General features: G+C 40.3%; 1 protein-coding gene across 5 annotated transcripts in view; it reads right to left on the reverse strand.

Annotated features, from left to right (window-relative positions):
* STON2 (stonin 2) overlaps positions 1-12432 on the reverse strand; it is a 146324-nt gene that overhangs the window by 84020 nt on the left and 49872 nt on the right. For all 5 annotated transcript variants that reach the window (XM_045807709.2, XM_045807704.2, XM_045807708.2 and 2 more), the window contains one exon: positions 3863-4060. In XM_045807709.2, coding sequence (XP_045663665.2) covers positions 3863-4060 — 198 coding nt within the window. The remainder of the gene's footprint in view (positions 1-3862; positions 4061-12432) is intronic.

A 12432-nucleotide genomic window follows, 5' to 3' on the forward strand; every position in this document is an offset into this window, starting at 1 on the left:
TTTTAAAAAAATACCTGGGGGGCCTGGGTGGCTCAGTCATTAAGCGTCTGCCTTCGGCCCAGGGCATGATCCCGGCGTTATGGGATCGAGCCCCGCATCAGGCTCCTCCACTGGGAGCCTGCTTCTTCCTCTCCCACTCCCCCTGCTTGTGTTCCCTTTCTCGCTGGCTGTCTCTCTCTCTCTCTGTCAAATAAATAAATAAAATCTTTAAAAAAAAAAAAAAAATCCCTGCTATGCTCTGCAGTGCATAAAGCAGCTCCACACGTACCGTGTTGCCCGGCCTGGGCAGGGACACTCGGCCCCACTTCATGGATGAGGAACGGTGGTTCCAGGGACAGGACGTGCCCCGCAACAGACGAGAATCTGCTCCCGACCCTCATGAAGATTTAGTTTACCCTCACTGAACCACCCGGCCTCCCAGTAGAGCTTTCCAAGAGGCTGACCACTGGCACGGGCCTGGTGCCAGCTGGTGGACAGGTAGTCACCTGACTGGGGGGCTTTCCAGTGTGTCTGGATTTCTTTGAAGCTCTCAAAAGCTCAAATGAAAGCATTTATAAATTCCCTACTACTGAAGTAGAAAGATAAATGCCACAGGTTCAGAAATATCTGGTCATTCTCCTAAACCTTGTTCTTCCTTATCCAGGATGAGTTAAAGGCTTTTCAAAGCTGAAGTCCTCCTTGACTACACAGGTCAGGCCATTCAGAAAGAGACTCCCGGGTTTCTATTTCTGGGGCTGCATCCAAACACTGTGCACACAGCCTGGGCCGGTCACGGCCTCTCACTTTTCCAGGGCCCCAAGGCACGCTGCTTGCCACTTGTGGACCTGGAAGAGCAGGTGGAGGTGAGGTGGGAAGGAGATGGAGGCACTCCCCTGTGCCAACCTGGGCCCTTGGCTGATTACTAAAGAGTGAGGAGACTTCTTTTCAACGTGGAGTGTCCAGAAACTTGTTTACATAACACAATACCGCAGGCAAACAGCAGTTATCCAGAAGCACTCGTATGTGTTAAGGGAATATGAACTTTTCCCTCAGACGCCACTTACTACACATCTTATTTAAAAACCTTTTGATTCTATTTCTGTCAAAAATACACCCCATGGTTGGGGCACCTGGGTGACTCAGTCAGTTAAGCATCCACCTCTTGGTTTCGGCTCAGGTCCTGAGCTCCTATGTTGTGAGATCGAGCCCCGCATGGGGCTCCTCGCTCAGCAGGGAGTCTGCTGGGAGATTCTCTCCCTCTGCCCCTTCCCCCACTCGTGTGTGCACACGCCCTCTCTCAAATAAATCTTTTTTAAAAACTGAAAAAAATAAACCCCATGGCAAAGTACGTGTGTCTGTACAGAAGGTCTGGAAGGCAAGACAGCGAAAAGATAAACACAATGACTCTGGGGCACGGCTGGGTTTGGGAATCATGGTAAAAGGCTTTGGAATGTTGGTTGAAATCCAGGGTCATCCATTTCTTAGCGGTACTGTCTCAGACAAGCATCTTCACCTTCCAGACTCAGGATCAACTAGGAAATGGGGAGAAAGATATCTGCCCTGCAGGACTGTTGTCAAGGCCCAGGATGATACACGTCATATCCCAGCACACAGCACTGACTCGGGAAGTGGGGCTATGATTTATTATTACTTCTGTAACAAAGGATGGTTGCCAAAAGGCGTACCTCTAGCCTCCCGTAGCTACAGAAACTGTCCCCCACTAAAGGAGGGAACTAAGAGCATCACTCCTCATTCTACTGTCTAGTTTGGCCTTTGCTTCTCCAGAGTGACCCTAGACTACAGGCAACTGAGCTCCCGGTAGAGACGAAAGCGTGTGGGCTATTCTGCATTTGCTTCACCTGCACCCTCACCCCAAATCCATTCTCCCCCACTTCTGCAGCAGCTCTACGGCCTGTGGGTTGACCTCTGTGGGCTGCCCTCTGACTTCCAGCTGGGCTCTGCCAGGGGGAAGCACTAGCACAAGAGCTGGGCATTTACTCTGTCCTCACTCCCCACTCCACCAACTCTCTGGAGGTGGCTCTGTCCTTCCTACACCCACAGCACCTGTCAGGCAGTCCCTCTGCCATGACTCTAGCTCTCGCTGCCTCTGTGAGCAGTCCATTCATTAAACCCTCTCCAGATAAACCTTTTTTGAGGATGCCATCTGCCTCCTGCCAGGACCTTGACCAGAACAATGAGGGAAGAGGTTCTCTCAGTGGGAACTGTAATACTGTTAATGTGCCTTCAGAAAAGCGAGACACTGAAAATAATTATAAGCTGTGGAGACAGATTAATCATGTCCAGCTCAGAGTAGGACTCTGATTTTCATCACTGGAACCTCTAGGAATTGAAGCAATTTTCATCTGAGTAGAGAGGTCACTGGAAAAAAACAGCCAGAGCCTAGAGACCCTGACTTTTCCACAGTGGGGAGCCCACCTCCCCCTCTCGAAAGTGATAAGAACCCAGGGCAGGAGAGGGAAGAAACCAAGTCCATGCTGATCACTTCTGTGTCTGGCATCACGTAAGTTGTCTTACATAAACTGTCTCACGTGGAACGGACAACAACAAGGTAAGCAGGACTATTAACTCCACTTTTCAGGTGAGGAAATGCAGTCATAAAGATATTAATGACCTTGTCCAAGGTCACACAGCTAGTAAATGGAAGGAGGAGGATCTGAGCCGTCTAACCCAAGTCTGCGTGCTCCTCATGGGAAGGCTGGGAAAGGCAGCTGAGAGCAAGGAGCCGCTAACGGGGGGGGGGGGGGGGGGGGCGTACAGCCTCTTCCCAACCGCCTCGGTGTCTGATGGTGCCTTTCCACCACGAAAGGCTCCTCACAGTGGAAATGGGTTGTAGGGACACATTTCAGCCACTGTCAGTGATCATCAGCCACAGAGATTAACCAGAATGGAGAGTGTATGAAAACAAAATGCTCTAAGGGTCTGTGGCTTGTGAAGAGAGACTGTGATAAACTAGGATTCTTTGCAGTATTACCAAATACCAATCCAAATCCTGTCTGAATCCTTTAGTCTGCAAGAAATCTCTCTATGTGTAGACCCCTCCAATAACACACAGCATAGAGACAAACATTACCTAAATTTGAAAAATGATCCAGAGACAAATTCCTAAACAATGTTTTTGAGAAAGAAAAACAAATATTGTTGGACACACCTGGCAAATTCATCCACAGAGGAATTATCGGTAACTCTACCACTTTCAAAGGAAAATAATCCCTTGGGCCAAATAAAAGAAACACCAAGAACACAATACATCTATCCTATGCCATCCTAAATCTAACCCAAGTACAGTGCTTGTTAACAGGCCCTTATTCTACCTGCAAAGCCAGGCAGCATCCTTCTCACACTTACGAGAAATTTAATATATGGCGTATAGCTCGATTCAAGCACAACAGAATAAACATAACCGCAAAATGATTTGTAGTCTGGACACAGTGGCTGAGTGCTGATTCTCATTCTGCTTCACATGGCATTTGCTTTTTCTCTGCTTAAGTCTACCTCCCTCTTGCTGAAAAGGGAAGGTGCACAGGTGAGTGGATGAAAGATTCAGCCTTGTGCATATTACATATGGTTCGGTCATCCAAGGAGAAAATAAACTGACAAGAAACAGTACTTGTACTAAATAGTAGAAAATAGCACATTAAGATAAAATGTCACGTGGTTTCCCAGTATTAACACTCTGCCAACCAATCCACCAATCTGTGTACGTGTTTTCTCCTAATGCAATTTTGAACCACTCTATTCTAGCTTTTTGACTGGATGACTGCTACACTGAACCCATTCTGCAACCCAAGCTGGCTGCAGAGATTTTAGGACCGGCCAAAGGTCACTGAAAGTGCTATGCAAAGCCCTCTGGGCTCCATCTTACCGGTCGAGTCAGCCTGAGAAGCCTTGCGGCTCATCTGCTCCTCGGCACCGATGAGCTGCAGGTCTGTGTATGAGGGATCAAAACTAGGACTACTGGTGTCTTCAGAATGTGTGGTCCAGCTGCTCTCGGAGGTCAGAGGGCATCTCCTCAGGGAGTCGAAGGAAGGGCACGTCCAGCAGGGCATGGTCAATGGTAGGGCTGGGGACAGACCAAAAACCAAAAGCATACAATATAAATAGTTGTGCTGTTTGTCTTTAGTGCTTGTCTTACTTGATGGTGCTCAGATCCTATGAAATCTTGACAGCCAGACACAGCAAGGAAATGATGGAAATATCACTTATGATAGACGGGGGGAAACGACTGACTGAGAGCCCCCGGTGAGTCAGTATCAAAACCAGTACCACAAAGAAGGGGGTCTCATGACTCAAATTGAAGAAAATCTCACTAAAGAAAAGTACTGATTTTCAGCTCTACCTCTATTTCTAAACAGAGATTTCAGCTTCATCCAACCCAAAACTTCATGAATCCTACAGTTTCACCCTTACCCTTACCCTGCCTCCATTCTTAGTGGCATGCCAACAATCTCAAGAAAACTCAGCAAATTACACTGCAAAATCAGAGCGAGGTTAGGTTAAAGGATAAGAGAAGATGGGTGAATATGTATGTATTCGCCTAGGAATGTCATATGCCTCTGCTTGAGCCTGACTGTAACTGGAGAGTCTGTAGACCGTTACATATACAAATTGAGATTTCCTGGGGCTGCTGATCTGTAATACAATGAAGGAGAACTTCCAGCGGGAGATGCACAGGGCTTGACTTTCTCTCCTGAGCCCTGAGCACCAAATCCAGCCTTTCAAAACCACTTTAGGAGATTTCTTTTCTTTAAATGAAATTTTCTAATGTGAATAACCTACCACATGGTTTCTCCATGGCGTTACACGAGGGTCTTACTGCAAATTTAGTGATAAGTACTAAACACAAGTGCCGGAAGGAGCATGGACGGGGAAGAAAGAACAAAAGAGAAAGAACCAGCATTTCTTGAGTCCTCATGAAATGTCAGGCATTTTTACAAATGTTACCTCATTTCACCTCCAATCCTGAGAGACAGGCAGTGGTCTTATTTGACACAAGGGAAAACCGACTCAAGAGAGGTTAAATAGCTTGTTCAAGAAGGGTCAGTTCTCTGGGGCGCCTGAGTGGCTCAGTCGGTTGAATGGCCAACTTTGCTCAGGTCATGATCTGGCGGACATGGGATCGAGCGTGTGCGGGCTCTGTGCTCGGTGCACAGTCTGCTTGTCCTTCTCCCTCTGCTCCTCCCCCTCCCTCAAAAATAAATAAAATAAGTAGAATCTTAAAAAAGGGGTGGGAGGTTAGTTCTCCTAGCTAGAGATTCAAAATTACAGAGCTGACTTAAGAGAAATTTGGGTTAAGAGAAAATTGGGAAAAAAGAATAAAGAGCAATATATGTGACATGGAACAAATATGAAACCACAGAGAATTTTCATTCTGTATTCTCTTAGACATTTACAAGACACGTAGGTCTTCTCTGTCTGGAATGCTATGGCTCACCCCTGCTTTTTCCTTAAAAATGTTACCCTCTCAGTAAGGTATTCCTGAGCTGTTCTCTCCAAAGATGCAAAGTCCCTTCTCTGCTTCATTTCTCCTTAGCGTTATCACCATTTAATGTACTACATATCCAGTGTCTTCCCCACCAGAAGTTAAGCTCCTTGGTGGGAAGGCAGGGATTTTGGTCCATTTTGCTTACTTCTGCACCCCTGTTCCTAGAACAATGCCTGGTGTGAATAGGTATTCAATGAATATTTATTGGTTATGTCAACAGAAGCACCCGAAATCACTCATAACAGTCTGTGCTAAGTATAGACTGTTAAAACTACATTTGTACCTATAAAACTCAAAAGGCTAAAGAAGAAAAAATAAATAACCAAAAAGCCAAAAGCAAAGTTGAACTTGTAAAGGCTTTTTATAGGACTGCTATTTCCTATGGTATAATGGATTAGACACTTTAAACTATTGGGGAAACAAAATTAAAATATTAGGCAAAATGTAATAACATTATTTAAAATACATTACAGGGGCGCCTGGGTGGCACAGCGGTTGAGCGTCTGCCTTCGGCTCAGGGCGTGATCCTGGCGTTACGGGATCGAGCCCCACATCAGGCTCCTCTGCTATGAGCCTGCTTCTTCCTCTCCCACTCCCCCTGCTTGTGTTCCCTCTCTCGCTGGCTCTCTCTGTCAAATAAATAAATAAAATCTTTAAAATAAATAAATAAAATAAAATAAAATACATTACAGGGTGAGCAAGAAAGCAACGAATTGTCAGAGGCTAAGTTCAAGTTAGAGCCCAGAATGGTAAACAGCACACAACCTGATTTTCATACCCTGAGGCTTTGAACAAACGGGAGACTCCTGAGTTTGAGCTTTTTAAAATGTCTTGTGAAGAAAGTAAAAGGAGGAAAAACCTATAGGGCTAACTCAAGATGGGAAATCTAACAGAAGATGTGATGCATGAAGCTTGAATTCCCAAAGGAATCCGTTCAAGCGTAAATTAGGAATAAGTCCCACCCCCCCTGCTAAGGATGGCAAAGAAAATTGTCTGCCTTAAGTCTGGGTGCAGGGTAGAGAAAAGAAATCTCCTGAGAATTTATAACTATAGGCTGGCCCACATAGGGGCTTGCAGCTAAAACTACTTGTGTGGTCTGAAAACCTTCCAGTCTGAGAACATAGTTGAAGTATTTCCAGGTTGGTAGTGGCCTCAGGCACCCGGGAAAAGCAACTACTAAGCCTTTCTGGAGGAAGATACCTCAAAGCCAGCCTTCCCAGACAGAATGTTCCTCAGTTCTACATGGAAAAATTAAATAAATAAATAAACAAACAAACAAACAAACAAACAAATGAATAAATAAAATCATGAAATATGTAAGAAACCAAGTTACCATAAACACAAACCAGAGAGCCTATGGGGGGGGGGTGGAACAGAATCAGACCTGCAAAGAATTCAGACACTAGAATTATTAAGCAGGAAATGTAAGTATGTTTACTATGCTTAAGGAAACAAGAAGAAAAGAAAATGAAAATATTAGAAAAGAACACACAGAACTGAAAAAGAACTAAATGAGCTTCTGGAGAAGAAAAATACTACTGTAAATACAAAATTGTCCAGACAGCATAGAAAGACAGAGAGGAAAACATGAAACACAGATTAAAACACACAGAGCGGTGCCTGGCTGGCTCAGTGCATAGAGTCTGTGACTCTGGATCTCAGAGTTATAAGTTTGAGCCCCATGCTGAGTGTAGAGCTTACTTAAAATTAAAATTTTTAAAACACATGGGAGCCAGAGTGGGAAGGTCTTGTAGGTATCTATATAACCTGAATTTCTAAGGAGAAGAGGAAGAGAATGAGAGGCAATATTTAAAAACAAAACAAAACACCGAATGAGAATTTCCCAGAATTTATGAAACATTTTATTTGTCAAATTAGAAATCCCATGGTATCTCAAGCAGAGTAACCAAAGATAACTATGCAGGTAGACATCAAAACTATACAAGACCAAAGACAAAGAGAAGATCTTAAATAAGATTACTTTCAAAGGAACGATGATTAGACTGACTACCACCTTCTCAATAAGAGAAGCCAATACACACTTCAATGAGCTGACAGAAAATAATTGTCAAACAGGATTATGTACTCAGTGAGGAGATCTTCAGAAGTCAGGGAACAATAAAGACAATTTAGACAAACAAAATATAATTAATCTGAAAGAAGGATGAGAAAAAGAAACATACGATTACAGGAATAAACTATACCAGTGCTTGATAATAAACGTAAATGGACTAAAAGTTCCCACTAAAAGAAAAAGACTATCAAGCTGAAAAACCAAATGAAATCCAATATTCTGTTCACAAAAGACACATCTAAAATACAAAGATTTGTCAATGATGAAAGTAAAGGGATGAGAAAGTCATACATGACAAAATATTAATGAAAAGAACCGGATATATTGTAGCCTATAGACTATAAAGTAAAAAGAAGTACTCAAAGGGCCACAATAAAATTATATGTTTTAATTCATCAGATATATGATAATTCTAAATTGGCATATACTTAATAACTTTGTCTTAAAATTATTAATACAAAAACTGACAGAACTGCAGAAAGCAAGAAATGTCCATCATCATAGTGGGAGATTTCTAAATACACTTCTCTCGGTAACTGATAGATCACAAGCAGGCAGAAAAATCAGCAAGGAAAGAAGATATAAACAACAAAATGAACAAGCTGATCTAATGGTCATACACAGACCAACAGATGAAGAATACGTATTCTTCCTAACCCACACCTAGAACTCTTACGGCAAGTGACCACATGCTATGACATAAAGCAGATTTTAACAAAAAACAAAAACTGGTATCAAACAGACCACGAACACTGATTACAATACAATGAAGTCTCTAGTTATCCAAATCACTTATCTAGCTATAATTAGCATCTATTCACCTAAACTAGATAGAAGACAATTTGAAAAATTAAGAAACTAAGAAACATACTTTTAAATGATTTGTTAGTCAAAGAAGAAATATTAATGAATATTAGAAAATATTCAGAACCAAACAATAATGAAAATAGTGTATGTGAAAATTTTAAGAATGCAAGTAAGCAGTACTATCAGGAACAGTTGTATTGCTTATATTAAAAAAGAACTGAAATTTAATACAATAAGCTTCCAACTTATTGAGTTACAAAAGGAGCTGCAAAATAAAATAAAGAATATTAGAAAGGAAATAGTAAACATAAAAGCATAAGTTATTGAAATTAAAAAGCACATAGCTAAAAAGTTCTTTAAGAAGACTATGTAATAGACTTGAAGAACTGCCAAGAAAAATCAAGGAAAAAGAGGGCACAAATAACCTTAAGAATGAAAAAAAGGCACATAATTACAAATGCTATATACATTTAGAAGGCAATGAGGAGAAATAATGAATGTCTTTACACCAATACATTTGAAAAAAAGATAACACTGTAGAAGTTCTAAGAAATTATAACTTCAAAACTGATTCAAGAAGAAAGTTAAAAACCAGACTTGTCCAATAATTGTCAAATAAAGTTAATCAATACATAAATTATCATAAGGAAATGTCAGGCCAGGTGGTTTCACTGAAAAGTTCTATCAAACTTTAAAGAAAAAAAAATTTCAATCTTTCAGAGTACAAAAAAGAGAGGGCACTCAACTCATGTTATGAGCTTAGCATTTCAACATTAAAACCTGACAAAGTGTATCTGATTTTTACTTATATTCTCCAAAATGAGAATTACAGGTCAACCCCAATCATGGACATAGATACAAGAATCCCAAATAAATTATTATCAAAGAGAATCCTTAGACTGATGAAAAGGAGAATTACATCATGACTAAATTGAATTTATCCAGTGAATGCAAGGTTGGTTTAGCACAGTATTTCTCAACTTTTTCTCATTACTGCCCCACTGACATTTTTTCCCCAATCGTCCTCTCCCTTGACATTCCTCCTCCCCAGCAGAATATCATGACCAGGAAATTGATATTAATACAATCTACCAATCTCACTCATATTTCTCCAGTTTTACATGTACTTAGGTATGTAATATTTAGTTCTATGTCATGTTATCAGTGCGTAGGTTGTGTATCTACCATCACAGTCAGGATGCAGAACAGTTCCATCACCACAAGGAATGTTGACCTTTTATATTCATTTCTACCTTTTCCCCTCATGCCCTGTTCCTAACCTAGGGCAACCACTAATTTGTTTTTCTATTTCTATAATTTTGTCATTTCAAGAATGCTATATAAATGGAATCATGCAGTATGTGACCTTTTAGGATTGGCTGTTATTATTCATCATAATGCCTCTGAGATTCATTCAAGATGCTGAATGTATCAATACTTCATTCCTTTAGATTGCTGAGTACTGTTCCACGGTATGGACTAACCACAGGTAGTTTAACCATTCACCCGTCATAGAACATCTGGGCTGTTTCCGGTTCTTAGCTATTGTGAACAAAGGTGCTTTGAATATTCACATATGGTTTTTGTATAGGTTTTTGTATGAAACTAGGTTTCCATTTCTCTGGGATAAATGCCCCAGAGTACAACTGCTAGGTCATACAATGGATCATTCATGTATTGTTGGTGAGAATGTAAACCCTAACAATGACTTTGGAAAATAGTTTGACAGTTCCTCATAAAACTAAACATGCAATTAATTTCTCTGCATCCTCACTAGCATTTAGTATTACCACTATTTTTAAGTCATCTAATATGTGTGTAGTGATAACTCATTTTATTTGCATTTCCCTTTTGGTAATGATATTGAACCTATTTCCAGGTGCTTATTTTGCCATCTGTATATCCTTTTCAGTGAAACATATGTTTCTGTCTGTTGCTCATTTTCTTATTAGATTGCTTGCTTTTTTTTAACTGTTGAGTTTTGAGGTTTCTTTATATAGTCTAGATATTAGTCCTTTGTTGGATAATGTAGTTTGCAAATATATTCTCCCAGTCTATAACTTCTTTCTTTATCCTCTTAATGGGGTCTTTTATAAAGCAAAACTTTCAATTTTGATGAGGTCCAGTTTATCAATTCCCTTTTAAATTTTAATAGACAAATATATTGTATATCTATCATGTACTGTATATATAACTATGCTGTACACATAAAAAGAATAAGATTTCTTTGCCCCCCAAGAACTTTTTTAGCCCCACTGGAGGTAATATCACCCTGTTGATAATGTGTGGGTTAACATTACTAAATTAATGTAATTAACCATAATAATACATTAAAGGATTAAGGACCATATTTTCATCATAATACATATAGAGAAAGCACTGAATAAATTTTAATATTTATTCATGTTAATTTTTGGCAGACTAGAAACAGAAGAAGTTCCCTAGACATAGTAGAGCTAACCCCAAAACCCTATGGCAAACACTATGCACTGCTGGAGAGCTTTCCCTTGGAGATCCTGATCAAGATGACAGGTGCCCACTACTCCCACTTCTATTCAACATCCTATGTGTGGTCAGAACCTTCACAGTAAGGCAGGAAATAAAAAAGAGTGAAAAAATAAAATTCATTCTTTGCAGATATTTTTTATATAGGAAATAACCAGAAAACCCTAAGAAATTATCAAATTAATAATTTTAGCAGAGTGCTTGTGTTTTTAAAAATATAAATAACTGCATTTCTGAAAATTAATAAGAAATATATAGAAAATTAAAACAAGATAGCATTTATAACAGCAACCAAAAAAATCAAGCGTATATCATAATAAATCTAACAAAAGATGCACAAGATCTCAGAGGAGATACTTCTAAAGTTTATTAACAGATTGTACAGATCTAAATTAGTGGAGAGATATAATTAGGGTTTTAAAAAGTTAATGTTGTAAAGATGTTAATTCTCCCCAAATCGGTTTACAGATTTACTTCATTCTCAAAATCCTTGCATATTTTTTCCTCATATTATAAGCAGAATCACACTATTTAGATATGAACAAAGCAGAATTTTAATAATATATGTTAAAAATGAATAAAATAGGGGCGCCTGGGTGGCTCAGTCGTTAAGCAGCTGCCTTCGGCTCAGGGAGTGATCCAGGAATTCTGGGATCGAGCCCCACATCAGGCTCCTTCGCTGGGAGCCTGCTTCTTCCTCTCCCACTCCCCTGCTTGTGCTCCCTCTCTCACTGGCTGTCTCTCTCTCTCTCTCAGATAAATAAAATCTTTTTAAAAAATGAATAAAATAATAGAAATAATAGTAAAACACTATATAGAAAAAAAATGAAATTAAACTCCTACTTCACACCAAATGGAAAATTCAATTCTAGGTGGACTGAATGTCAAAGCATAAAAGGCTCCACAAGAAATATTTTAGTGGTGCCTGGTTGGCACAGCCAGTTGAAGTCCAACGCTTGGTTTCTGCTCAGGTCATAATCTCAGGGTCATGAAATCAAGCTCTGCATTGAACTCCAAGCTCAGGGTGGAGTCTGCTTGAAACTCTCTCTCCCTCTCCTTCTGCCCCTCTCCCCCATGCTCATGTGTGTTCTCACTCTCTCAAATAAATACATAAATCTTTTTATTCATTTGAGAGAGAGAGGGAGAGAGCACAAGCAGGGGATGAGACAGAGGGAGAGGGAGAAGCAGGATCCCCGCTGAGCTGGGAGCCCGACGTGGGGCTCGATCCCAGGACCTTGAGATCATGACCTGAGCCAAAGGCAGATACTTAACCATCTGAGTCAGCCGGGTATCCCTAAATACATAAATTTAAGAAAAAAGAAAAGAAATATTTTAGAAGACATATCCCCACACACGCTCATGACTTCAGGGTAGGGAAAGATTTCCTTTACTGAGACACACAAAGCACTAAGCATAAAAACAAACAAATTTCATATCATTAAAATTAAGAACTTCTTTTTACAAAAGGAACTATAAAGAGAGTGAAAACACTATCCACTTTATCCTACATCCATGTGTAGGAAATACTGCCATATATCATATCCACAAGGAACTCCTAGAAATC

The sequence above is a fragment of the Ursus americanus genome, chromosome 26 (assembly GCF_024610735.1).
Source record: "Ursus americanus isolate L20-20 chromosome 26, mUrsAme1.1.p, whole genome shotgun sequence".
Taxonomy (NCBI): domain Eukaryota; kingdom Metazoa; phylum Chordata; class Mammalia; order Carnivora; family Ursidae; genus Ursus; species Ursus americanus.